This window comes from Cetorhinus maximus, chromosome 3, assembly GCF_964194155.1.
Source record: "Cetorhinus maximus chromosome 3, sCetMax3.hap1.1, whole genome shotgun sequence".
Taxonomy (NCBI): Eukaryota; Metazoa; Chordata; class Chondrichthyes; order Lamniformes; family Cetorhinidae; genus Cetorhinus; species Cetorhinus maximus.
This window is the reverse complement of record NC_135881.1, coordinates 93,034,922-93,058,172: the sequence shown is the minus strand read 5'-3', so window position 1 is coordinate 93,058,172 and position 23,251 is coordinate 93,034,922. Positions and strand designations below refer to the sequence as shown.

At 40.8% G+C, this 23,251-nt stretch overlaps 1 protein-coding gene across 3 annotated transcripts in view; it reads left to right on the top strand.

The window, feature by feature from the left end:
• The window catches only part of LOC144678782 (uncharacterized), a 116,280-nt gene that overhangs the window by 64,861 nt on the left and 28,168 nt on the right, over positions 1-23,251 (top strand). For all 3 annotated transcript variants that reach the window (XM_078538687.1, XM_078538685.1, XM_078538686.1), the window contains exons 15-20: positions 7,477-7,546; positions 8,636-8,782; positions 10,918-11,004; positions 13,829-14,012; positions 15,016-15,073; positions 16,414-16,467. In XM_078538687.1, the coding sequence (XP_078394813.1) occupies positions 7,477-7,546; positions 8,636-8,782; positions 10,918-11,004; positions 13,829-14,012; positions 15,016-15,073; positions 16,414-16,467 (600 nt within the window). The remainder of the gene's footprint in view (positions 1-7,476; positions 7,547-8,635; positions 8,783-10,917; positions 11,005-13,828; positions 14,013-15,015; positions 15,074-16,413; positions 16,468-23,251) is intronic.

Here is a 23,251-nt window from a genome sequence, read left to right as displayed (position 1 = left end):
GTTCAGGAAGTGAGCCACTTGTGCAGTGTACACAGCCTGTATTCTGTGCTGATGTACCTGGTCTAGTTAAGTTTCTGGTTAGTGGTGTTGGTGTAGGATGTTGGTGAGGAACTTGGTCATTGTAGTTTTTGTGAAGGTTGGGGAAAGTAGTTGGGTCTTTTCATGTCGCATACTGTTATTGTCTGGCATTAATGTGTGGTGTGATGTTACCTGCCAATCATCCGTGTGGGTGTTGTCCAAGCCCTGCAAATAGGCTGGCATGAGCTGCTTCATATTGAAGAGTTGTGAATGGAAATAAACGCAATGGAATCATTAGGAAAAAGTCCCTGGTGACCTTCTGGTGGAAGGAAGATCATTGATGAATTAAATGAAAATAGTTGGGATGCCCTTGCAAAACTGGAGTCAGTGGGAATTGTGGGGGGGAACTCTCCTCTGGTTGGAGTCATACCTAGCACAAAGGAAAATGGTTGTGGTTGTTGGAGGTCAATCATGTCAATTCCAGGACATCGCTGCAGGAGTTTCTCAGGGTAGTGTCCTAGGCCCAACCATCTTCAGCTGCTTCATCAATGACCTTCCTTCCATCATAAGGTCAGACGTGGGGATGTTCGCTGATGACTGCACAATGTTCATACCATTCGTGACTCCTCAGATACTGAAGCAGTCCATGTCCAAATGCAGCAGATCTGGACAATATCCAGGCTTGGGCTGACAAGTGGCAAATAACATTTGCACCACACAAGTGCCAGGCAATGACCATCTCCAACAAGAGAGAATCTAACCATCGCCCCTTGACATCCAATGGCATTACCATCACTGAATCCCCCACTATCAACATCCTGTGGGGTTACCATTGACCAAAAACTAAACTGGACTAACCACATAAAACTGTGACCACAAGAGCTGGTCAGAGGCTAGGAAACCTGCGGCGAGTAACTCACCTCCTGACTCACCAAAGCCTGTCCACTATCTACAAGTCAGGAGTGTGGTGGAATACTCTCCACTTGCCTGGACGAGCGCAGCTCCCACAACACTCGAGAAGCTTGATACCATCCAGGACAAAGCAGTGTGTGCCATCTACAAGATGCACGGCAAAAACTCACCAAGGCTCCTTAGACAGCACCTCCCAAACCCACAACCGCTACCATTTAGGAGGACTAGGTCAGCAGATACATGGGAACATCACCACCTGGAAGTTTCCCTCCAAGCCACTCACCATCCTGACTTGGAAATATATCACCATTCCTTCACTGTCGCTGGGTCAAAATCCTGGAACTCCCTCCCTAACAGCACCATGGGTGTACTTTTACTACTACATGTACTGCAGCGGTGCAAGAAGGCAGCTCATCACTACCTACCTTCTCAAGGGCAATTACGGAGGGCAATAAATACTAGCCTAACCTATGATGCCCACATCCTGTAAATGAATTTTTTTTTTAATTGAAAAAAAAAGAATGTGATGATTTGCCTCCAGCAACCAAGACCATCTTTATTTTAACTGGATAGTTTTCACAAAGATTTATTTTGTACCTAAGTCCTGTAGGGCTCCTTGATGTCTTGGGCAGTTAATCTTGCCTGCCCTTTAGATTGTGTGTTCATGTCTGGATCGAGGCCGTGATGAAGCCTGATGCAGAATGCTTACAATAGAACCAAAACACAGTTTTAGCAAGCAGGTTATTGGTATCTAGGTGCTGTTTAATGGCACTATTAATAACCCTTTCCATCACTTTGCCAATGAGTTGAATTAAATTTGTCCTTTTTTTTTTGTTGAGTAGATGCTGCATTGGAATGACCTGACTTATGGAGTTGAGATAGCTAGTTCTGGCGTACAGGTTTTCAGCACTATAATTGGGATATTGTCAGGGCCTATAGACTGCTCTAACCACAGAAATATACATCAGTACAATGGATTCCAGTTGTGTCTATCCCACCTCCTGATGTGCACCATAAGGCAGAAACACTGGAAGAGTTTGACCTCATTGAAGCCATCCTAGAACTGCCAATGCATGAAGACTGTCAGAACCCACCAAATATGAAACTAAAATCACACAACCTTTCTGGACCTCTGTGAATGCTTTGAGCAGTGCAGGTTTTCACAAAGCTGGCAAATTTGGGCTGATGCCAACAAAGTTCTAGCAAGTGATCTGACAGCAGAACTTCCAAGCTTCAACATCCCTCAAATTGTGGTCTACACTCAACAGGATCCGCACTCTCCATGCAAGGTCATTACACCTCCACAAACGGAATTTCAAAGACAGCTCAACGTGAGACTGTGGTCACCCGGATCAGACTGCTCACCACATTGTGAATGAATGAGGCCTACAAAAATTTGCCACAGGATTCAGGGCAATCCAACTAACAACGCAGTGGTATGTCTTCGCTGTCCAACTTGGACTTAGATTTGTAATGCTGCAAGATGTCATATGCATGAAGACTTCACTTTGCCATATTCAGTCATCCGCTTGCTGTCACTTCGAGTAAATTGGCTGGACAGTAGCACATTTGATGCTGGTGACCTGGGATGCGGCCAGTCCATTTCTTAGCACTTTTGGCTGAAGATGTTTGCAAACATTTAAGCACTTTCTGGTGTTCTTTTGTTGAGGCTGCTTTCAGTTTCATTTCATTACTTTAAATACCAGAGTACGGAGACATCAATTGCAACAACCACAGAATCAGGTCTTTAATTAGTTCATGTTACACAATTCATCATGAGTACATGGGTAAATCATACTCTGCAATCCAGTATGACTACAACATAGTGATTCACTCAAAACTCTTATACCAGCTCTTCTTCTGAGCTCTACACACAAAAGTGACATTGAATATATCAACATGGAGACATGATGGTCCACTTAGTCCTTCTCAACTTCTTAACCATCCTGTTACCATGGTTATATGTTCCACTTAATATCCTCAAGATATGGATGATGGCCTGCACATATTCCTCATCTCATCCTTGCCTTAGGCAAAGCTGATTTAACTTGTGTTGATCCCACAAACAGACCAATACATTGGCGTACAAGGGTAGTGTGAACCCATATTCCCACAGCATCGGCTGAGGTGTACCCACCCATATGAAATGGTTTTCCAAGGTTGCTTGGGATTGCGCTGTATACCGAAGTCAATTTAAAAGGGCCAGTAAGAAGATTTAATGGACTGATTCCAAGCTTATCCTGCATTTTTTTTCTGGCTCTTTCCCCCTTGTAGTCACTTAGATTTTCAGCAGCTTTTGTAGCAATAATTGTGATGCTATTTTCATTGCTCTAACAGCTCCAGTGGTTTACACAGTTAGTTTCCTCAATAATTTGCTATTTGACAGGAAAGGAGGAGTGCCAATGGAGATATACACCCACTTGATGGCACCTCTACAGCAAAAGTATAGACACTTGTCAGGGGTCCAGTACTTCCTGGGCTGTGATTTATAATGGAGATCATGACAGAATTATGCCAGAAGTTCCAAGTGGATCTGCAGCAAATTTCTTTGCAGGCACAGTATTACAGGTGCTTGACATTTATGTTGACCGTTTCAGGCTTCCAATGGGGAGCATAAGCAACATAGGTCAAGTAAGCTCAATGCAAACTGGAGGAACAGCACCTCATCTTCCGACTAGGCACCTTACAGCCTTCCGGACTTAATATTGAGTTCAACAATTTCAGATCGTGAACTCTCTCCTCCATCCCCACCCCCTTTCCGATCCCCCTTTTTCCAATAATTTATAAATTTTTTTACAAATATATGTTTCTTTTCCCACCTATTTTTAAATTTATTTCAATCTATTGTTTTATCTCCACCTTTTAGCCCATTTCGATCCCTTCCCCCCACCCCACCCCCACTAGGGCCATCTGCCACTAGCCTATCCTGCTTGCTACCCTTAATGTCCCCATTAGCACATTCCTTAGATAATATCACCACCGTCAACACCCTTTTGTCTGTGACATCTTTAGCAATCTCTTCTTTGCCTTCACCTATCACTGGCCCCCTATCGAGCTCTACCTGTCCCACTCCCCTCTACCAGCTTATATTTCACCCCATTTCTCTATTTCCTTAGTTCTGATGAAGGGTCATACGGACTCGAAACGTCAACTGTATCCTTCTCCGCAGGTGCTGTCAGACCTGCTGAGTTTTTCCAGGTATTTTTGTTTTTGTTCAGTTAACTATTGTTTGCTTGAGCAAGCAATTTTGTCTCCTTCCCAGCCAGCATAAGACAACTAGGCAATTTTATAGATTCGCAAAATTCCAGAAGTCTGGGAGTTACAGATAATACTACTTAGGGCACTATTTTCTGTCATTCACATTGCCACTACCTATATCAACAGGAGGATTATGAAAACAGGCCATTCAGCCCAACCAGTCCATGCCAGTGTTTATGTTCCATTCAAGCCCTCCATCTTTCCTCCTCTAAATCTACCATTGTGACCATCTATTCCTTTCTCCCTCAGATGCTTTTCTAGCTTCCCCATAAATGCATCTATGCTATTCACTACAACCACTCCCTTCCGCACTCCTTGGGTAAAGAAGTTTCTTCTAAATTCCCTATTGGATTTCATGGTGGCTATTTTAAATTGATAGCCTCTAATTATGCTCTTAACCCACAGGAGGAAACATTCTCTTTGTATCCACTCTGTCCAGTTTCCTTATCATCTGATTTGCAAATCAGTGCTTTGCCAGCTGTCATGATGAGTTTTTAAAGCAATCCACTGTCCCACCCCTATTTGATCCACAAAGGTGGGTCTTGGGGAAGCTCCTTTGAGCAGGGCTACCCTCAAATGCGTGGTATCCCAAGACACCAGTCAAGAATAGTTATGAGATACTGACATCAGTCGGAGTTGTCATTGAATATATGTCTCAGCAGTACTTTAATGGACCTGGGACATCATGCAATATATTCTCACTAAGGTTTCAAGGATTGTTGTGTGCTACATACAAAAAGGAAGACCTGAAGAAAGCACATCGGGGGGGCACCAACAGGTGCAAGATGGACCAATGAAGAGCAACTAAGGGAATCTGTAGCAGTGGCAGCCTAGAACTTGATGCAGGCTGAGAGAGCCATTTACCAAATTCTTTTTACAGGACTCCTAACTTGTAGATAGAGTCATAGTTCAACAGTCTTGTCTACATTTTCTCCATGTCCTCTGTAGCATTGTCACCCGTTACAATTTTCCAGCCAATTTAAATATTCCATTCCTGGTACCTGATGAAACATGTTGTCACACCTTTGTAAGGGCATGCTAACTTTAGTGAAAACAAACTGAAAACCTGTGTGAATCTCTAGTATTTGTTTTCCTTATTTGCTGTTAGGTTTAGTGTGGTGTTTCACTGGTGCCGCTTCACTGAGGTGAGTGCTGCCTTCTGAGCTGAAACTTCTGGGATTCTGACCAAATGATTTTTAGGACATATCTTCAGTTTCAGCTGAAAGTTGTTTCAATTTAAGCTCCACCTGTTCTTGCAAAGGCTTTTTATGACTTGTCTCATGGCATTAAAAAAAAGGACACATTTTTCAATTACTTAAAATTATTATTGTACATTGATCGGAACATATTAAGGAAGGAGTTCCAGAACTTTTAAGCACACACCTGAACATAATTCCTTCAGATGCTGGTATTGCAAGATGCATCTGCCACATAAATATGTGTGCCTCTATGTGTGTACATTGGCGATACGCATCCAGATGACAGCTACAGTAATTAATTTAAAACAACTAAAATTCCAGAAAAAAACCATAAAGTCCTCGCTTAATGTTGCCTCACTTAATGTTGTTTCACTTTAACGCCGTTAATAAAGTAGTGTCAGTATATCTATTTAATGTTGCTAGTTTCACCTTAATGTTGCTTGCCACAGACTTCCTCTTCTGTGGCCTGCCTGCTCACATAACCTTTCCTGCTGTGCTTCTGTTCTTGCCATTAGTCTCTCTTACTCGCTGTCTGGCCTTGGCTCCACCCCACCCTCGCCTCTCGCCCTCTTCTTACCTTAGTCCCCAGGGTCTGTTCTTGCTGCTCTGCTCATGGCTCTTTTGCTGAATTTGCACTGAAGTCCTGGACTCCATCTAGTGGCAGACATTGGTTGGTGCAGGTAGTCAGGACTTCAGCTGCTACCTGCACTGACCAACATCTGCCACTAGATGACATGACATACTCTATTTCCAATATGGAATTGTATTCATCCTTCAAATTATGTTTCTCTCAACCCTTCCACTGTCCCTAAATTGTCAGATTTCTTGTTTGACATCCAATACTAGATGAGAAGAAACTAAATAAGAATTAGTCCCCACCACGAATTCCATTCCCTAATCACTGACTCCATTTCCCTTCTGACAACTGTGAGAGGCTGAACAAAATTGTTTTCAACATTAATGTCATATTTGATCTTGAGACAAGCTTACAACCCATGTCCGCGCTATCACTAAGACCGCTATTTTCCACCTCCGTAAAGTCGCTCGACTCTACCTTTGACTCAGTTCATCTGCTGAAACCCTCATCTATGCCTTTGTTACCTCTAAACTTGACTATTCCAACACACTCCTAGCTGGCCTCCCAAAATTCTATCCCCTGTAAATTTGAGATTACCTAACATTCTGCTGCCCGAATCCTTACTGGCACCAAGTCCCAATCACCCATCACCCCTGTGTCCACTGACCTACATTGGCTCCCAGTTAAGTAACGCCTCAATTTCAAAGTTCTCATGCCTGTTTTCAAATCCTTCCATGGTTTTGCCCCTCCCTAATGATGTAATCTTCTCCAGCCTTACAACCCTCTAAGATAGCTGTACTCCCCCAATTCTGCCCTCATAAGCTTCCCTGATTTTAACCACTGCACCATTGGTGACCTTCAGCTGACAAAGCTCTGAGCTTTGGAAATCCCTCCCTAAACCTCATGCCTTCTCTTCCTTTCATCCCCTAAAATTGATTTCTTTGGCAAATTTTTGATCATCCGTCTTAATAGCTCTTTATGTAGCTCAAGTCTCTTTTTGTTTGCTAATGGTCCTGTGAAGCGTCTTGGGACGTTTTGCTATGTTATAGGTGCTATATAAATACAAGGTGATTCATCCTCCACATTACAATTCTACCCCATTGTTCCCTCAGCTTCTCTAGGTAATGGCTTACAGGTTTTAGCAGTTGGTTTTAATTTAGTTTTGTTTGACAACCAGCTATAGTAATGCCACCAATCCTGGTATCTTACTGCATGTGGGAGTAGAGGTCATGTGAGACTCTGCCAATCCAAAAGGTCATTATAGTTTACCTTTGGGCTGAATATATGGTTTCCCCAGGACTACATAATCTTATGGTGAAAGGCACATGTCATTGAGAGAATGTTTCTGTGCATTGAACTATTGAAAGAAGTACCGTTCTCTATAGAAATAATAAACTTTACAGAAGAAAAACTACTTGAACATCAATCTTAAATACACTAAATTAATATTTTAATAGAGCAGAATTTGCTAACAATGTTTTCTCTTCAAAGTGAAATTTCTTTAAATTCCAGGTTATCCGAGATTATGATGGACCTGCACTTAGCGAGAGGATAGCTGTTGCAAAGATTGCATCTGAAGATGGTAAAGCACCAGCATTCGCTACTCTTAGTTTAGACAATAGGAAACTTAGTAAACGATATGGAAGTGTCTGTATGTTCCTTTAACAAAGTTACTTTAATTCTCATGACTCAACTCAGTTATACATGTACCAAATGATTTAGCATTTAATACATATTACAAACTTAAGTGAAATAATTGAGCTTGATGCAGCTCCTGTTCCTGTATGAACACAACAGGACTAGGGCCATTTAGCCCCTCGAGCTTATTCAGTGACATCATGGCTGATCTGTGAGCTAACTCCATTTGCCTAATATCCTTGGTTTTTAAAAAACCTTCTAAAATAACATAACATAAGAAATAGGACCAGGAGTATACTATACGGCCCTTCGCGCCTCCTCCGCCATTCAATATGATCATGTCTGGTCTGCAGCATCAACTCCACTTTCCCACCTGCCCCTCCTATATTAATCTCAGATTTAAAATTAGCAATTTATTCACCATTAGTTGTCATTTGTGGAAGAGCTCCTAACTTGTACCACCTTTTGTGTGTATAGAAGTGTTCCTCATTTCACTGATGCTTTACCTTCTGTGTATAATGGCTAATGATCATCTAGAAGAGAATGGCAGGAGTACAGACAGTAAATACAATATTTGCACATTAATTATTTTTACATCTGCATTGTGAAATTAGCTAGCATTGGTTCCATCAGAAATAAAAACAGAAAATGATGAAAATATTCAGCAGGTCAGGCAGCATCTGTGGAGTGAAAAACAGAATGATAGTTTCATCCCCGTGATTCAGATTTCCAGCATCGCAGTATTTTGCTTTTGTATTAGTGCCTAGTTCCAACATGGTGTGTAGAAGCCAAGGCAGCTTCCCAGTTATATGGAGAAGCTCTTTAACAAGCAGTTTGTCATGTGCTGGTAAACAAGTATGATCCTCAAGCCAAACTCTCCCATACAAAATGTACTGGAGAATTTAGAAAACCAGAGCTGTTCTTTCCATTTGATCTGCTAAGTGATACTATTTGAATTTGTCAAATTTTATTTGGTGTGTTTTTTTGACACAGTTTTAATTACTGAACAAATGGATTCTTTTTTTAATTATAGAAAGTCAGCTGCAAGACATGGAATACAGCAGTTTTGACCAAGACCAGAGCATTTACACAGAAACCCCTCGCTCTCCAGATACGAGAACAAAAAGGTCTTCCGTTAGTACAAGTTCTAAACCATCCAGCAGAACAAGTTCTTCGAAAGGTATGTTTGTCTATAGCATTTTAATATTCCCCTGTCTCAAAATCAAAATTCAGTTTAATCACAAAGTGGAGCATGCTTCTGTAGCTTGTTGTGCTGTAAGTTCCCTATCATAGCTGGAGTGGTAATCTGAGGAATCCAGCTAGGTAGGTGTGTTTTCACATTTGTTAGAAACTGTTGCAAACCAATACAGGCTCAGGCTTGGAAGTAGACCGTTTACCTGCTGGCTCTACTGCTTTTATAGAGATAAAATATATTTACTAAATTAAAAATGCTAAATGTTTTGATTTATACTCTATTCATAATGCATAATCTTCTGTTTAACAACATGTGGCCAAGCATGTGGAGTAAAAATTGTGAGGTGCTTATCAATGTGTATTTTTAAAAATTGTATATTTAATATAAGTCCTTAAAGGAGGTAATATCTCTAAAGATGAATACTGATGGTAACTACATTTTCTCTGGGGACTTGTGCTTGTTTTTTGAAAAAACAGCTATTTGTATAGGAGTAACTCGAGGTGTAAGAGCACCACCATAATGCAACATGGCTAATTTCTGCTACGTTGGGCGACCTATTCCTTAGTCTGTGCATTTTGAGCCTATTTATATTTACAAAAAAAAAATCTGTTCATCACCTCCTAACCTTGGGCCCAGAGTTTCTGTACCTCTAGTTTGATTGTTGATGAACAATATTTGTTGCCTGCAGTCATGCATCTGTCTTGGTCATTTTTCCTCATTCACACAGCCTGCTCCTTTGACGTGCAGATCCTGCTCATTCTCCCATTGCAATAGAAAGTAACAAAGTATCTACAAGGCAACAGAAAAATCACAAAACAAGTACAAATAGCATAAACATGAAGAAATCCAGGGAGGAAAAAGGCATAAAATCTTCAAGAGCCAGAGAGGAAGAGAAAACTTAAAGGAGTTGAAAATAGAACTTTTCTGTAGGCAACTTTGAATACAGGAGAGAGAGTTGCCCAACTTAATACTGTCATCAGAAAGCATGACTATCAGCCATACTCAATAACCATTCATCAACTCCACAGTGCCTACTGTATTCCCTATGTAATCTCCATACTGCTGAAACTTTCATCCATGTTTATTCCACTGCAAATCTTGTTTTTCAGCCACCAGCTTCCCTAGTTAAACATTACACAAAGTCCACTGAATTAAGTGGCTGTATTTCACCCTGGGCAAAGCTTGGACATGCATCACCTATCCCTTCACGAGCTAGCGCTGGCCTCTATCCATTGATGTTTTGATATTGAAATACTTGACTTCACTTTTGCACACCTTCTTGCCCTCTCTCCAACCTAACTTCATAATCTGCTCCAGCCCTATATCACAGTGTTAATTCTCTGGCTCAGCTCCTTGCCCTATCCCTGCAATTCAATTTTCTACCTCCCTCTGCCCTACCATTAGCAGGAGAACCTTCAGCCATCGTGTTCTACATGCTGGAACTCTCTCCTTAAGCTTCTTTGTTTTGTATGCTGCTGAGGACATGTACGGCAAAATAGGGCAAATGGATTGTGAAGTTTGGTATACCGCCAAAACATTTCAGCTGATGGCTCCTTGCTTGCACATTCTGATATTCCTCTGAATGTTACCATACCTAGCATCCAATCTATATATCCCTTAATCTGCCCTAATAATCACCGGGTTTACAGCAATTAAGGTGCACTTATATAGTGCCTTTAACATGGAATGCATCCTGAGACACTTGCGAAGCAAAAGGCCAAACTAAGCCAAAATGAACGGTGACCAAGCGTTTAGTTGAAAATCTGGATTTTAAAGGAAGAGAGATGGAGGAATGAAGTTGTAGCGAGTGTAAAAGTAAGGATAAGAATTTTTAAATTGAAAAGACCTGGAGCCAGGAAAAGTTAGTCAGTTCATCGAGACGGGTAAGTAACATTTGATATAGGGTAGGACATGAGGAACAGAGTTTATGATGAACTGAAAGTTTTGGCAGATGGAGGATAGGTTTGTGATGGGGGCCAAAGATGACAACTTTGCTCTTCACGTTTTAATTGGAGAAACCGGTCCCTCAATCAAAACTGTGTTACCAGTACATGAACAATCTACTTTATTTTAACATTCAAGGTGCTAAGAATTTTTTGCAACAATAAATTCTGTTTCAGCTGGTTCTCGGTCAGATTATAAATATTCCCGACGTGACTCCTCAACAAGTAAACGTGACCAGCCTAGGAAAAGAGAAAGCTCTAAAGGTAAAACATATTTTTATGTACTCTAACTATTATTATCAAATAGATTCAGTTAAAAGCCCGTATGGCCATATTGTCTTAAGATTTGATCAAAATCCAAAAAAAAGTAAAGCTGGGTCGGTTGTATCAGTGGCACACACATCTTTGTTCTACCATGATCTACCATAACCTGGGAAAGAGCATGGCCCATTAGGGACCAAAGTGGCAATCTGTGCATGGAGCCAGAGGACGTAGGTGAGGTTTTGAATGATTACTTTTCATCTGTGTTCACTTAAGAGAAGAATGATGGAGGTTTAGAAATCAAGGAGGGGAACTGTGATATACTTGAACAAATTAGCAAGAAAAGGGAGGAGGTTTTAGCGGGCATAAAAGTGGATAAATCCCCAGGTCCAGATGAGATGTATTCCAGGCTGCTATTTGAGGCAAGAGAGGAGATTGCAGGGAGCTCTGACACTAATTTTCAAACCCTCTCTGGCCACAGGAGAGGTGCCACAGGACTGGAGGACAGCGAGTTTTGGTACCATTATTCAAGAAGGGTAGTAGGGATAAACCACATAATTGCAGGCCAGTGAGTCTTAACATCAGTGGTAGGGAACTATTGGAAAAATTCTGAGGATTAATCTCCACTTGGAGAGGCAGGGATTAATCAGGGATAGTCAGCATGGCTTTGTCAGGAAGAGATCATGTCCAACAAATTTGATTGAATTTTTTGAGGAGGTGACTAGTTGTGTAGATGAGGGTAATGCAGTGGATATAGTCTACATGGACTTCAGTGAGGCTTTTGACAAGGTCCTGCATGGGAGAATGGTGAAGAAGGTAAGAGCCCATGGAATCCAGGGCAATTTGGCAAATTGAACCCAAAATTGGCTTAGTGGCAGGAGGCGGAGGTTGATGGTCGAAGACTGTTTTTGCGATTGGAAGCCTGTGACGAGTGGTGTACAGCAGGGATCGGTGCTGGGACTCTTGCTGTTTGCCATGTACATTAATGATTTAGACGTGAATATAGGAGGGATGATCAGTAAGTTTGCAGATGACATGAAAATTGGTGGTCTCCTAAATAGTGAGGAGGAAAGCCTTAGATTATAGGATGATATAAATGGGCTGGTAAGATGGGCAGAGCAGTGGTAAATGGAATTTAATCCTGAGAATTGTGAGGTGAAGCATTTTGGGAGGACTAACACGGTAAGGGAATACACAATGAATGGTAAGACCCTAGGAAGTACGGAGGATCAGAGGGACCTTGGTGTACATGTCCATAGACTCCTGAAGGCAGCAGCAGAGGTGGATAAGGTGGTTAAGAAGGCATTTGGGATACTTGCCTTTATTAGCCGAGGCATAGAATGAAAAAGGGAAGTTATGTTGGAGCTGTATAAAATGCTAGTTAGGCCACGGCCACGGCTGGAGTACTGTGTGCAGTTCTGGATCACCACACTATAGGAAGGATGTGATTGCACTGGAGAGGGTGCAGAGGAGATTCACTAGGATGTTGCCTGGGCTGGAGCATTTCAGCTATGAAGAGAGACTGGATAGGCTAGGGTTGTTTTCCTTAGAGCAGAGAAGGCTGAGGGGGGACCTGATAGAAGTATACAAAATTATGAGGGGCATAGATAGGGTAGTTAGGAAGAAACTTTTCCCCTTAGCGGAGGTGTCAATAACTAGGGGGCATAGATTTAAGGTATGGGGCAGGAGGTTTAGAGGGGATTTGAGGAAAATGTTTTTCACCTAGTGGGTGATTGGAATCTGGAACACTGCCTGAGAGGGTGATAGAGGCAGGAATCCTCACATTTAAGAAGTATTTAGGTGAGCACTTGAAACGCCATAGCATACAGGGCTACGGGCAAAGTGCTGGAAAATGGGATTAGAATAGATAGGTGCTTGATGGCTGGCACGCACATGATGGACCAAAGGGCCTGTTTCTGTGCTGTGTGACTCTATGACTCCACTCCATGGAGGGATAATAGAAGGGTGCTGATTTTGTGTATCTCCGAGTAGTTGCTTGGAGAATTAAATTTTTGATCCAGCCTTAGCTCATGCTATGTTTTTTCTGGATTTTACATTATTTCCAAAAGAAGTATAAAGCAACATGATTACATACGATATATGGCACAGAAAGAGGCCATTCGGTCCAACTATTCCTGCGTTTATAATCCACTTGAACTTTCTCCTGTCTTTCCTTATTTAAATCTATTATTGTAATCCTCTGTTGTCATCTCCCTCAAATGCTTGCCTAGCCTCCCCTTAAATGCATCTATGCTATCGCTTGACCCTGTGGTAGCAAGTTCCACCCACTCATCACTCGAGTTTCTTCTGAATTCTCTTTGGTTATCTTTATAATTTTATATTGATGCCTTTAGGTATTCTCTTCCCCACAAGAGAAAGCATCTATCTGTATCTACACTAACAAATCCTTCCATAATTTTAAAGACCTCTATAAGGTCATCCCTCATAATTATTTCATGATTTATTTCTTATTTCAAGAGAAAAGAAACCAGCCTGTTTATCCTTTCCTGATATGTATACCTACCATTTCTGGTTTCACCCTTGGAAATCTTCTCTGCACGCTCTCCAGTGCCTCTGCCCTTTTTATAAAATGATGACCAGAACGCGGTACTGCAGGTGTGGCCTAACCAAGATTTGATACAGTGTTACCATAACTCCCCTACTTTTCAATTCTATACTTCAGAAATAAAGCTTAGTTTGGTTTTCTTTTTCTGGCCATGCCATAATTTTTTAATCGTAAAATTGGTTTCACAAGTATTCTGTCAAGGTATAGCACTTTTTTATATGTTAATCGAGCTGGATATTCACTTTTCAAATGTTTTTGAAGATATTAAACGTTCTGGAGAAGAATGGAGAGATGAATGGGAGCGATCTATTAAACGGACAAAACCCAGTAAACAAGATAAAAAAGAAAGAGTGAAAGAGAAAGATACACATTCTGACAGAGATAAAGACAGACGGAAAAGCAGATCGGACTCTAAAGATGACTACAAGAAAAAAGAGAAGCCCAGGTAGTGCATTATGTGCAAAACGTTTTTTCTCTTTGTCTAGTGATGCTAAAATACTGTCACTATCTTGTAATTGTTCATTTGAAGAGTCAGTGCAGACACGATGGGGCCAAATGGCAGCCTCCTGTACTGCAACAATTCTGTTTTAGAATCTTCTTAATAGTCTCTAAACTCATTGAGAAAACAAGAGAAAGTATTGGCAGTATTCAGGCACAGACATACAGAAAGTTTAGGTCAGGAGAACAATAAATTTGTCAATTAGACAAAATTGTTAATGTTCTACATTTATCTCAGTTATAGCTCTTTTGTTTATTTTGCTGCAGTTTGAAATTTGGTTCCTAGGGATCAATATGCCAGTCATATAAATTTATCATACCTAGTCAAAACCAGATTGGAATCAGGAGTGTACCTCAGCAAGAGGTAAGGAACCTACTGGGAACACAATGATATCTGGTGCATATGGCTTGAAAAGATACTGCATGCTAATCTTGAGCACCAACTGTGAAATATTGTAGGGACCCTATAACGATACTGTTACAAATCTCGAAAGTGGAATTTTACAGTTTTCCCGTTGTACCGGAGCAGCTATTTTAAGAGCAAATTTCAAAAATTTGATCTGTGAAGCTGCATTGCTTCTTGCAGAAATATGGAACGTGGCAGAGCAGTCTCCTTTTTAGAGCCCTCCTAAGCCAGGCACTTGGAATCAGATAGGTGTTTCTCCTAACTTGCATGGTTGCTGTTGTATTAAATGGCAGAGATGTAAATAAGGCAAATTGTTTGCTGGCAGTGAGTACATTTCCTTCTCTTGATGGAAGTCTTATTCTTATTTCTCTCTCCATTGCAATACAATCAACATGCATTTTGTTGTGCGAGAAAAAGCAAAATTCTAATGAAAATAACTATCTGGCCGATTTCTTAAAAGTAGTGTCCATGCGTTCTTGTGTCCTGACTCAACCCAACGTTCCAGTGCTATATTGAAGACGTGAAATTGATTATTCTTCCATAGGAGCAGTAAAGATGATCACCACAAAGGACCTGAGACCAGCATTCGGGCACCTGCAAAGGTAAATAAAAAGTGTAAAAAATCTTCATGTCTTACAAATGAATAGTTGCCACATAACCAACTATTGTGTTTTAAATTTTTAAAAACTCAAAGCATTAGTTAGTTTTAAGACTCTGAAACTGACCTGTATTCATCTCAGTGACCATCTTTTAACACTTTAGGTTTGTATTTAATGCCACCTGTCAGTTCATCTTTGTGTTTTAATACTGCTAAGCAGTTTGGTGATATGTTTGGGTTAGAAAAATGCTTTCAGTAATGTGTTGAGGTTTTGTTCCACTGCTGTGAACAGGAAATTCATTCTCATGAGATGTCAGGTATGTCCAAGCAGAGCCTTGCTTACCTCTCCTAAATTGACCGTGTCCTCTTTTATTTCATTTCCAGTATTACCTTGCCTGTGATCCCTACTACAATCCACTGCTATTCCTCAGTCTACATTCTCTTCTACAACCATCCCAGGCTTGAATTCCCCCTTGAACAAACCAACAGCTGCCCTTTCTACTTCTCTTAGAATTCCCTGTAACTGCTTCCTTAAGGATAGCAACCCTCAAATTTTCCATCTTTCATCGTGATTTTCATGCCCAGTATGCTAATTGGGAACTAACTTCATCCCACTTACTGCCCTACTCACCCCACCACCACATCACACCCTAATCCAGTAGTTCTTCATCCTCTAGCTCCACCTCACTGGAAGACTATATTTGGCTCTGACTTTTCTTGCACAATATCAGGCAGAGCATTTTGTAATCTTTGTTTTGTAACCACTTGTGTTTCTGTCACCTCATTTTTCATTTTTAGGTACTTTTTTATTATTTAAAAGTTCTAATCCTTATTTTTTTAAACAATTCACATAGCCATTTTTCTTTCTTCTGATTCTGGATTTTGTTGGTTGAAAAACCAACTCTAAAGACTGGGTTTTCAGCCACCAAATAATTCAGTATCTGAAATTGACGTGGTCATGTCATAGACGTGACTGACAGTCTTTGATATGCGAAACAAGGACAATTGCTATGGTGGCAACCCATAGAACCCGATCGTACTTAGACAATAAACCCTTCTATGTCACATTGAGAATTGGGAAATGAACAAGTGGTATAACCGTACCGAACCACTAAGTTTTATTTAAATTTCTGTATGTTTGCTCATTGGGAAAAACCTCCATATTGTGGATGAATTGAAGCTGTTCGTTTAAGGTCACACACAAAACACAAGCATCAATGTGTTCCATAACTCTGTAGTTTAGTATTACTGTGTGGGTTCTAATTTAGAAATAGTTTTGTAAGTAATCTCAGTGTTAACAGCTACAGTAATATTTAAGAAAAAATATTTCTTTCTATATTGTAGCCTGACCATTCCAAACGTGAAGCTATCATAAAGAAGGAGATTTTGAAATATTTGGTGAGTGCAAAATAAATAATTTTGAGAACATGAAAGGAATCAAGAATTATAATTGCAATCCAAACATTGTGACCACATTGTAAAGACAACTCGCCGTTTTATTTTGCAATTTAAATCTGTGGATTAAAGACCAATTATTCACAAATGCTGCACGGAGCAAATTATAATTGATTGGCTAAAATAATGCACTTTTAAAAAAACTTTTCCAAAAGTGATCATAAATATGTTAGTATTTTTTACATTGTGATAAACCTATTTTTACAAAATTGGTGGATGACAAATGTAGAAGTAATAAGAGCTGAAAAACACTTGCTTGGATGTTGGCAGTCATATCTCTTGAGATAACAAGTCTCCAGGGCTGCAGTTGTGCTGCAGTGCTGGTTTAAGCGAGTAGTTGTAGAGTGGGAAGTGCAACTGTCAAGTCTAGAATTGTATTGCACTGTAGCTTACAATCTGTCTACCTGAAGAGAGCTCTGCATGTATGTTCCACATTTTAATATTTGTAATATTAGGAAAGAGCATTCATATAACATCCAAAGGATTATTTACCAGATGTGTAAAGTGTCCATGGGATTCGGTGATCTGAGTTATTTTTAAATGCAGCTATCTACTGGAGTGGCGTTTACACTCTACTTAGTACAGAATCGAAATGGTATGTTTCCTGAAAGGAATCTCACATTGCTTGAGTTTAATGTGCTCAGGAGACAGGTTGTAATTTGATTCCTGAGTTTTCTGCAGCTTTCATATTGATGAAGTAAGTGTCATTATAACTGCAGTTAACTTTCTTTTACAAATTCTATAATTTGAACTTAAAGATGCCTTCCTTGACAACAGGACATCCCACTGTACTAATGTAGGAAACACGGCAGTCAGTTTGCTCCTAACAAGTGCCCACAAACAGCAATGCGGTGATGACCAAATAATCTGTTTTTGTGATGTTGTTTGAGGAATAAATACTAGCCAGAAAACCGGGGATAACTCCCCTGCTCATAAACATAAGAAATAGGAGCTGGAGTAGACCATACGGCCACTCAAGCCTGCTCTGCCATTCAATATCGCCACGGCTGATCTTCTACCTCAACTCCCCACTTTCCCACCCACTTCCTGATTTCCTGAGAATCCAAAGATCTGTCTATGTCCACTTTAAACATACTGAACGATGGAGCATCCACAGCCCTCTCCTTGAGTACCGACAGTTTATCCAACACTTCCTCCTTATCAATTTTGAGCCCTTGTAGTGACAGAGTTTCCTTCTCTGTCATCGTGTTGCTTCCTTGGTAAAGACAGGTGTAAAGTATTCATTTAACACCATACCCCCTGCCTCCATGTGTAAATCCCTTTTTTGGTCCCTAATCAGCCCTACTCCTCTTACCATCCTTTTGCTGTTTGTGTGTGGATTAAAGGCTCACTAGTCCCCCGGGACCTGATGGCCTGGATGAGAGGGTCTGCAGGAAGTGACTGCAGAGATGGTGGGTGCATTGGTTGTAATCTTTCATGTAAAATCCCCTAGATTCTGGAAATGTCCCCGCAGATTGGAAAACTGCAAATGAAACTCTTCTATTCAAGAATGTAGGGAGACAGAAAGCAGGAAACTACAAGCCAGTTAACCTGTCCTTGGGAAAATGCTGGAATCTATCATTAAGGAAGTTGTTGCAAGACATATAGAAAATCATAATACAATCAAACAGACTTAACACGGTTTTATAAAAGTAAAATATGGTGTGACAAATATATTAAGAGTTCTTTCAGGGGATATCGAGCAGGGTGGACAAGTGGGCACCAGTAGGTGTGTATTTGGATTTCCAAAAGGCATTCGATAAGGTGCCACATAAAAGATTTCTTATTCCTTCATGGGATGTGGGTTTCACTGGCAAGGCTAGCATTTGTTGCCCATTCTTAATTGCCCTTGTTACTACACAAGATAAGAGTGAATGGTAAGATAAAAGTAAAATACTGCAGATGCTGGAATTCTGAAATAAAAACAGAAAATGCTGGAAAATCTCAACGTCTGGCAGCATCTGTGGAGAGAGTGGCATAGGGTAAATAAAGTCAAGGAGTTAAATGCGTGGCTCAGAGATTGGTGTGGGAGGAATGGATTTCCGTTCATAGGGCACTGGCACCAGTACTAGGGTAGAAGGGAGCTGTTCTGGTGGGACGGACTTCACTTGAACCGTGCTGGGACCAGTGTCCTGGCAAACCGAATAACTAGGGCAGTAGAGAGTGCTTTAAACTAAATGGGGTGCTGGGGGAGGGTGCTGGAAAGGGGATACGTAGGCTTACAAAGCAAAAGGACATGGCAGCCTTGCAAGGGAGCTATTAAGGTAATAATACCCAGAGTGTGACAGGAAGGGACAGAGTGTACAAACATAAAAAACAGCAGCAAATAGGGTCACAAGGGGAAAATAATGGGACAAATAGAGGCTAATGGGTATGATCTCATAACCATTACAGAGATGTGGTTACAAGGAGATCAAAGCCGGGAACTAAATATTCAGGGGTATGTGACTTTTCGAAAGGATAGGCAGGAAGAAAAAGCTGGTGGGGTAGCTTTGTTAGGACGAGATGGAATAAGGACGATAGCAAGAAAGGATTTAGGATCGGAAGATGTAGAATCCATATAGGTAGAGGTAAGAAATAACAAGGGGAAGAAGACACTGGTAGGGAATAGTCTATAGGTCCCCTGATGGTAGCTATACTGTAGGACAGAGAATAAATCAGGAGATAATGAGGGCATGCAAAAAAGGCAGCATATTAATCATGGATGACTTTAATCTTCATGTAGATTGGGGAAAATCAAATTGGCAGAGGTAGACACGAGCAAAAATTAATTCGGGACAGTTTATTAGAACAATATGTTGTGAATCCAACGAGGGATCAGGCTATTTTGGATCTGGTAATGTGTAATGAGGCAGGTTTAATAAATGATCTCAGAGTAAAGGATCCCCTAGGAAACAGTGACCAAAATATGGTAGAATTTAGCACTCAATTTAAGATGGAGTAGGGTAGGAAACAACTGTGCTAAACTTAAATAAGGGTAATTACAATGGAATGAGGGCTGAGTTGCCTGGAGTGGACTGGGAAAGGAGTTTAGCAGAAAAGACGGTTGATGATTTTTAATTCCTCTCTGGCCACGGGGGAGGTGCCAGAGGACTGGAGAACAGCTAATGTGGTTCCGCTATTTAAGAAGGGTTGTAGAGGTAAGCCAGGGAACTACAGGCCAGTGAGTCTCACGTCAGTGGTAGGGAAACTATTGGAGAAATTTTTGAAGGAGAGTATCTATCTCCACTTGGAGAGGCAAGGTTTGATCAGGGATAGTCAGCATGGCTTTGTCAGAGGGAGGTCATGCCTAACAAATTGATTGAATTTTTTGAGGAGGAGACCAGGTGTGTAGATGAGGGTAGTGTAGTTGATGTAGTTTATATGGATTTCAGCAAAGCCTTTGACAAGGTCCCACAAGGAAGACTTATAAAGAAGGCAAAGGCACATGGGATACAGGGTAATTTGATAAGATGGATTCAAAATTGGCTTAGTTGTAGAAGGCAGAGGGTGATGACAGAAGGCTGCTTTAGTGACTGGAAGCCCGTGTCCAGTGGTGTACCACAGGGATCTGTGCTCGGTCCCCTATTATTTGTCATTTATATAAACGACATAGATGACTATGGATTAGTAAGTTTGCGGATGACATAAAGATTGGCTGGGTGGTTACCAGTGAGGTTGAGTGTCTTGGGCTACAGGAAGATGTAGACGGGATGGTCAAATTGGCAGATAAGTGGCAGATGGAATTTAACCCTGAAAAGTGTGAGGTGATACACTTTGGAAGGAGTAAATTGACAAGGAAGTATTCAATGAACGGCATGGCACTGGGAAGTTCTTAGGAACAAAGGGACCTTGGCATGTGCATCCATAGACCTCTAAAGGCGGAGGGGCATGTTAGTGGGGCGGTGAAAAAGGCATATGGGACACTTGCCTTTATCAGTCGAGGCATAGATTACAAAAGTGGGGAGGTCATGTTGGAGTTGTATAGAACCTTGGTGAGGCCACAGCTGGAGTAGTGTGTGCAGTTCTGGTCGCCACATTATAGGAAAGCTATAATTGCACTGGAGGGAGTGCAGAGGAGATTCACCAGGCTGTTGCCTGGGATGAAACGTTTAAGTTATGAAGAGAGGTTGGGTAAACTTGGGTTGTTTTCTTTGGAGCAGAGAAGACTGAGGGGCGACCTGATCGAGGTGTACAAGATTATGGGGGACATGGAAAGAGTGGATAGGGAGCAGCTGTTCCGCTTAGTTGAAGGGTCAGTCACAAGGGGGCATAAGTTCAAGGTGAGGGGCAGGAGGTTTAGTGGGGATATGAGGAAAAACTTTTTTACCCAGAGGGTGGTGACGGTCTAGAATGCACTGCCTGGGAGGGTGGTGGAGGCGGGTTGCCTCACATCCTTTAAAAAGTACCTGGATGAGCACTTGGCACGTCATAACCTTCAAGGCTATGGACCAAGTGCTGGTAAATGGGATTAGGTACGTAGGTCAGGTGTTTCTCACGTGTCAGTGCAGACTCGATGGGCCGAAGGGCCTCTTCTGCTCTGTGATAGACAATTCCAAAGATTCACAAGTCTCTGAAGAAATTTCTCCTCATCTCAGTCCTAAATAATCGACCCCTTATCCTGAGACTGCCCCTGTGTTCTAGATTCCCCAGTCAACCTCTGTGTCCACTGTGTCAAGCTCCTTCGGAATCTTGTATGTTTCAATGAGATCATTCTCATTTTTCTAAGCCCCGGAGAGTATCAGCCCAATTTACTCAGCATCTAGTAAACCTTCAAGTATATCCTCCCTTAAATATGGAGACCAAAACTGCACAGAGTACTCCAGGTGTGTTCTCATCAAAGTCCTATACAATTGTAGCAAGGTGTAGTGCCGAGGACTCTTTCATGTTCACCTGAGTGGGTGAAACGCCTCATCCAAAATATGCTGCAATACAACTTCAAAAGTGCAGTGTTCTCTTAGTATTGTACTGGAGTATCAACATAGATTTTTGTGCTCAAGATCTGGAGTGGGACTTGAATCCACAATCTTCAGGTGAGAATGCTACTAACTGAGCCCAGGCTGACACATTACACAAAACAAATTAAGCTTATTCAGCATATAATTCCTGACAAATATATGTACTAGTTGTTGAGGATAATTGGAAGAATAATTTTCACGCACAAAGGATGTGCAATAATGCTGGTAACATCATGGGTATTATCTGAAATGAGATAATCTGATATCTTATCTGAAATTAGATAAGGAAGTGAGGGGGAATCAACAGATCTGACAGCAAGTTTCCCTTTCTCTATGCCATTATTATTTTAAAGATATTTTGTGCAGAGTGTTAATTTATTATTCTTTGAAATGGAGCTCTGTTACATTATGCAAAAGGTATGTTTTTCAACTGAGCAAATCAGATGGATAATCATTTATAGGTTCACTTCAGGCAAAACATATTCGTTTAGGATCATTTTCCTGAATTGACATCCAGGCACAGTGGAGTAGCAAATATGCAAGAGCAGGTTATAGCAGTGGAGCTTATTCAAGTTTTTTAAAAATATTTCCTGTGTCCGGGCAAGCTAATGCACCTTTGCATAGATCCAGGAAAATCTCTTAGTCTCCTAAAAGATTTCAACCCAGTTTTAATGATTCTTCTTTACACTTGTTTGTTTGGATTTTGTTTCTTCCACTATCATATGAACGTGCTACTCACTGCATGAAAAAAGTAAACTTGCAAGATAGCTATATTATAGTTTCTCTTTCGTTTTAGAGAAACTGTAATGTCTTGGTTTCTGGGAGAATGCGTATTTAATGCCAGTTAATGTTTTAAATCAATTTTGATTACTAATGTTTACATGTACAGTATTCCAGTGTTGCCTTGTGGATAAAAACAGATTAATTTGGATAACGACAATTCTAAGGTTATCTAGGTCTAAGATATAGATAAGGACAAATCTATAAGTTTACATAGGATATATGGAATGGAAACAGGTCATTCAGCCCAACAAGTCCATGCCGCACCTTATTATTTGCTTTAGCTACGCCCTGTGGTACATTCTAACCACTCTTTGCGTAAAGATGTTTCTTCTGAATTCCATAATGTATCTCTTGGTGATTATTTTATATTGATAGACTGTAGTGGAAACATTCTCTCTGTATATACGCTATCATAACCTTCCATAATTTTAAAGGCCTCTATTATGTCATCCCCCTCAGTTTTTTTCAAGAGAAAAGAGGTGCAGCCTGTTCATCCTTTCCTGATATGTATGTTCAGATGTTTCTGGTATCATCCTTGCAAATCTTTGCATATTCTCCTTTGCCTCTATGTCCTTTTTAAAATGTGATCAGAACTACATGCACTACTCTAGATATGGTCTAACCAAAGTTTGATAAAGGTTTAGCATAATTTTCCTACTTTTAAATTCTATGCCTCTAGAAATAAAGTTTAGCTTTTTTTTTATGGCCATGCTAACCTGTGCCGCAACATTTGGTGATTGGTATATTTTAACTCTGAGATCCCTTTGCTCCTCTACCTCCCCAACTCACATTTTCCAAGTAATAAATGGCCTCCCTATTTTTCCTACCAATATGTACTTTTATGTGTTGAACTTCATTTGTTGTTTATTATTGCTCTCCGATAATTTGTTGCAGTCCTCCTCAGAATTGACTATCCACCCCCAATTTGATGATGTCAGCAAATTTAGAAATTGTGTTTTTGATTCCAAAGCCCAAAACATTAAAGTAAATTGTGAACAGCAGTGTCC